At 35.7% G+C, this 6,000-nt stretch overlaps 1 protein-coding gene across 2 annotated transcripts in view; it reads left to right on the forward strand.

Annotated features, from left to right (window-relative positions):
- The window catches only part of LOC145686117 (U4/U6.U5 tri-snRNP-associated protein 1), a 132,652-nt gene extending 128,874 nt beyond the window's left edge, over window positions 1-3,778 (forward strand). The window contains exon 16 of one of the 2 annotated variants that reach the window (XM_081759087.1): window positions 3,499-3,778. In XM_081759087.1, the coding sequence (XP_081615213.1) occupies window positions 3,499-3,526 (28 nt within the window). In that variant the 3' untranslated portion in view covers window positions 3,527-3,778. The remainder of the gene's footprint in view (window positions 1-3,498) is intronic. The other variant, XM_081759088.1, reaches the window with a different exon arrangement.
- Window positions 3,779-6,000: the final 2,222 nt, after the last annotated feature.

Consider the following 6,000-nt stretch of genomic DNA (forward strand, 5'->3'; position numbering starts at 1 on the left):
GGAAAAATTACTTCCACCTAATTTTATTTCTTGAAAGATACCAGACTTCAGACTTTATAGAGTTTGAAGTTACGTGTTTTATTGCTGAAAAGAGAGATGTTTAACTTCCATACAGTGTAATGGATTCGATTCTACACTAAAGATATTAGTCCCAACAGTTGAGAAAATATTAGTCTTTAAAATCTCAACATATTCATTGATGAATTCAACAAATTACATGAATAACCCATACAAACTACATACAAAGCGTTGTGTGTCCATTCGCTGAATCTAATAAGTGTAACTTTCTGGGTTCAAAAGAGAAGAATGCCCTTTTGGGTTCGCTTGTAAGACCTAAAATCGTCTTTATATAAAAGTAGTTCAACGTAGGTCATAAAGTGCCACTTATTGTGATCATTGACCATATTTACCATTTTACGATTGCTTCTAAATTTTGTTTACCTATCTACTAGTAATACAAGTCCTGTTATTCGCCGGTATCGTGGAATGAAGATCGCTCCTCACAGAAAGATACGAATCATTCTGGACCAACCAAATGTATGGAAAGCACGATGTGTGCCAAATAAATGTTGCGGTAAATCCCAAGGTTGTGATATGCTTCAAATGTACTACTTTCACGTGGGTAGAAGTTGAATGATCGTTTCCTTGCTTTAAATGCATCTTAACAAACGTAGACGACATAATCTGAAGAAAATGTTTGTAATATTGTGCGATCAAAAGTAAACTATTTGTCGTATAACATTACTGTTTTTTCAAGTGTCATGCACCTAATATGGACTGAATTTTGTATCTTATGGTTCACAAGATTCATTAGCATATTTTAATTGGGAATTGTATTTATTTTTCTTTGTTTTAATGCTGTGTGATTATTGATATTTTCAAAGTCATAATTAGTGTTATTTACGATCTTTAATATAGATTAACACATTGGATGTAAGTTTTTGGGTAAAATAATGAGGAAGGTATCTGGACAAAGGTGATAAGTCCATGCTTGCATTTTTTCAGGAAACAAAAAACAAATTTCAAATCATCTCATAAATCAGAGATTCATGCAAAACTTAGTTTTTATTAATGGAATATTAACTTGAGGTTCTTTTGTTTTTATGTAACGTGCTATAAAGTGTGTACTGATCGCTATTTTCAAAATAAATTCGTTTTCAGTGATTAATAATGGACATATCACTATAGTTTAGATACAGTCAATTATAGACAAAAGGTATAAGTCCTAATAAGCAGTCCTTTGCAATGCAGCATTATGAAAGTTTTCTCACAAACAAAAATTTTCTTCTTAGACAAACAATAATAGAGATTCCAAAATTACGACTACATGGTATCCCACAAATCCCTTAACATAGACCATTTGAGTAACTATTGACTATACAAAAAAAAAAAAAAAATGATAAGCGGGCAAAGTTACTGTAAATTATGGCTTTTTAGTCTAAACTCTTAGAAGTTTTCAAATTGAAGCAACCGTATAGCGCCCAATGTACACATGTACAGCGCCCAATAGTAAAGGAAAATGCAACATAGCCACATCTTTGCCCACAAAGACATTTAAAGAAGGGCATTTTGAAGTCGGAAATGGACAGATAACCACATCGTATCCTAAGCACGATTAACCAATTTCGGGCATTATGAAGTCGAAAGTGAGCAGATTGCCACACTCTACCCTCACAACGATTAAGCAATTATCTAATAAAGGAAATTATTTGCAGTACCTTACTTAAAATTTCACAGAAGAATCATAGAGTGGGTGATTGAATTAAATATAGGTAGACGAATATGTTAAAAATAAGCGTAACTCCTCTACCCTACCCTGTGTTCTGCCTGTTCTCTACAAATTTTGGCTTCATTCTACCTAGTGTTTTAGATATAGGGGCTGGTGGTCTGTTCTTTAGTTCGATGTCTGTGATTGCCCAGTACTAACATGGGAGGAGATGAACATTCCCTGGGTTTGTGGAAAACGGCCTTTGAGTAGGGTATTAGGTTAGGCTATAAGCAGTATATAAAATATACGGGAGAAAATAAATAACAGAAACTCTAGTAAAATTGTTATAAGAAGAGTATAACTATTTTTAAGTAATTTGAGTGAGAGAAATTGATATTGTGTAAAGAAAAAACTGTGAAAAGTTTACATAGGCCTACATAACCTAATCAGGTCACACTAACCTGCAAACCAAAATTTTCCAAGCTGAAATTTTACGATATTATTGCTGACCAGAAGTTTGGTGTCGTCCTCATCTGATCCTTTTCTAAAATTAATTTGTCCGTGACTTTCTGGCAATCAAAACTTTTAGTAGCAGTCTTGGATAACAAGTGTGACGATCAGTGGTTAAATGCCAATGCCTCAATGATGCCAATAGAGCAAGATTGGCATTCCTACCATAGAGCCAACGCTTGCAACCATGGAATGTTGAGTTTTTTGAGTTAGGAGCGAAAGTTTGAGGCTTAGGAGGTTAGAGCAGACGGCACTTCCAGCTTGAAATTTGGGAGGGTAATGGAACTCCTGGAGCAAATCTGAACTATTGACAAACTCCGGAATTAACCAGCTTGATTGCCAAACTCTTCTGAATAAACTAGGATTTTAGGCGTAAACATTACAGTAGGAATGGCAAACTTGCCCATAGCAACGATCCTAACCAACCTAACCTAAGTTACTCGCTTTTGTTCGCTACCTTTCGCTCGGAATTATTGTGTGTTAAATGCTAAATGAAACATAAATCCGTATTAAGAAAAGCTCCAAACAAGAAAATTGCGAAAATGTACTTAATCTTATAATTTCAGCAGCAGGTAACTACAACTTCTTAGTGCAGAAACAAGACTTACCATCAGTTGCTTCAATTATTTCTTCTCTAAGTACTTCCTGTGATTCATTGCCCAACATGTTCACCACATATTCCTCAGGTTCACTGTTATTTTCTAGTTCTTCTAGGATCTGACTATCGGTTAATTCCTCACGGAACGACATACTTCTTCCACCAACACAACGGACTCCTAACAACGTAAAACTCAAACACCTTTCTGTCTTCTACAATCATCAACAGAAGTTATATGTCCAAACAAATAAATGACTACTACTAACCGTTTTCAGAAAAACAGGTGATATGTCCACATAAATGGACTTATCATCTTTGCTCACACCATATCGCTGACATATCACCTTTGTTTTTTGCCAATAGCGTCGTTATTACGTATTTGCATTTACAGCCAGTGCTCACAAATGAAAAAGCACTTCGGACATTATCCGTATCAGTCATAACCTGATTTTCGAAAAAAATTGGACATATCACCTTTGTCCAGATACCTATCGATATTAATTTTTGCAATAAAACTATCACTTTTTAGTCTCATTTTTAAAAATTTATTTGGACTCCTATTTTTGGTGGTTTATTTCGCTACAACTGTCAGTCTTTAATTTTAATACAAGCCGTAAGTTATTCATGCTAACGAAGTTAAAATTATTACATAACTCACTTTGTTGTATTATTTCTTTTTCAGAACATCCATTTCGAAGACAAAAAATTAAGGATTTTGACTAGAGAAATGAAGAATATATGTAAATATGTGTACATAGATACTTCGATGGCGAAGTGGGAATTGCATGCGAGAACATTGTGAGAGAATGTGATGAACTCACGTAGGAGAAAGATATTTAACTAAAGAAGGTTGAACAGTAGAAACATGATTTGTTCCAGTGTTACACTGTGTTATCACATTAGTGATGTGTATTTATCGTATGAAGTTTATGGAAATAAAAAGAATATTGATTTTTTTTTAAAAGAAAGCTGTTCTGTTTTTTCATCCACCGAAACATGATTCGAGGTGTGCAGCTTCATAAAGTTGAACTGTATTTTGAGAAAATAGTAATTTGACGTAATAAAGGGCAATTTGACGATTATAAATGATTCGAAATTCAAAGGTCAATAGAGTGCTACGAAATCTAGAAGTAGATAGAGTGTATGGGACTTTACCTAATACGAAAGTGGAATGAAGTTAGGAAAAATGCTCCCACCTAATTTTAGTTGTTGGAAGATACCGAACTTCAGACTTTTAAAGATTCAGAAGTAATGTCTTCCATTGCGGATACCTTACTCAACCCGTATACAAGGTAGGGAATCCAGATTAAATCAGATTATAGTCGTGGTCCGATAGAACTTGGTTCGCCTTGTGGGGCCGCGGTGGCTCAGTGGTAGAGCGTTCACCTCTGGTGCTAGGGGTCTCGGGTTCAAACCCTGCTCCCGCCAAGTGAACTTTGTGGTGGACAAACACCGTGTGCGTGGGTTTTCTCGGGGTTCTCCCGTTTCCTCCCACTTTCTTCATTCCACCATTTCATTCATTACTCATTATCACCGTCTCCTTTAGCCTAACCGGCATAACCGTGGGACGTAAAACTCACAATTTCATTTCATTTCATTTGGTTCGCCTTGTTATTCTACTATATTCAACGTATAGCGCCATCCGATTTTCAACTAATATTTCGTTTCTCAAATCAGAGCGATAGGTACAACTGTTCGAAGGACCAGTAGTTACACACACAAAAGTTGCATATGCCGCAGAATATCGCGGTTTATTACTGTCAGCTGCTAGGGGAAAATTATACCGTTTGGCTGACGGCTAACTACAGCGAAAGCATTACTAGTAGTTCTTGTTACTGATATTAATAAAATAAGTGTCAGAAGCAGTTAGAACCCACTTAATCTGACGAGAAGTTGATATAGTGTCACCCCGCAAACATCATTCAAAACAATAATAAAGTGTGAGGTGTTCTCGTTTGACAAAGCATTATACTGAATAGGCATAGGGAAGCACTGAAAGAAAATACTGTTAAACGATGTGACTAGATACTTCTTCAACATTAACCCCGAATTCATGTTTGTGGACAATTACGCCGAATATCTCTGTTTATATGGTATTGGAAAACCACTCAAATTGGTTGGCCCCCTACTTTTTCGCGATCGAAATTTCATAAAAGATATCGATTGAAGAAGGCTGGTAGATGAATCAGACTATTCCCTCAAAAAACACAATAACACTTAAACGTTGTGCAAACATCGGTCAGATAGTGCAAACGTACGATCCGTTAAGGCTGTTCACATTTTCTAAGAACGTCTTACTTTTCTTTCTTCTACAGACAGTGGTCATTTCTTACTTAAACCATACGCTATCGACTTATATATTCGTTATTCCATTTATTATTTTGATATTTTGTGGTTTCCTTTGATATTTTCCACATAGGTTTTTCTGATAGCTGGCTGTACGCGTTGTACCGAAGTTCACCTACGTATGCAATACGATACTATGGGCAGTATCGAAATTAGGCACATTCCTAATTTCTGCCTTCCATGAGTTTCGCGGTTGCTTGATTCCAGGTAGTAATCCAAATATTTTATACCGCTATATCATTGACCATAGAATATTATGAACGTAATCAGAGAGAGCTGATCGCCTGAAAACTGAATTTATTGACTTAACGTCAAAATTCAAAACATAGCGTCCTGTTGAATGCTCTTTAGTGCATCCACATCTCAGACTGTTTAGAAGTTTGTGATTATGAACTTCTAACTGGTTCGTAAGTTTTGCACGGTAGCGTAATACAGGTCATACAAAGCGTTACTATTATTATTATTCCTATTGTGTGAAACGATCAAGCGATGCTATCTTGTAATATGCAAACTAGAACAAACAAGCAAAATAATAATAATGGCCATGTGAGTGAGAATTACTTTTTTTCTCTATATACACCCTGTTTCAAAAAGAATATACGTATTTCGAATGCATGTATTTATTAAACTTTAAGACATACGAATATGGAATTTTACACACATATTTACGAACCTCTTAAGTTCAAATTACAGATGTTCAATATGTGCTTCATCAGCGACACGAACAATATCACATCGATACTCAAATTCCTTCCATACTCCAGCAAGCATGTCCTGTGTCACTGATGTTATGGCAGTACGGATCCAGTTCTTCAACTCTTCCAGGTTCTGTGGGAGT

The sequence above is a fragment of the Thermobia domestica genome, chromosome 5, assembly GCF_964235325.1.
Source record: "Thermobia domestica chromosome 5, izTheDome1.hap1.1, whole genome shotgun sequence".
NCBI lineage: Eukaryota > Metazoa > Arthropoda > Insecta > Zygentoma > Lepismatidae > Thermobia > Thermobia domestica.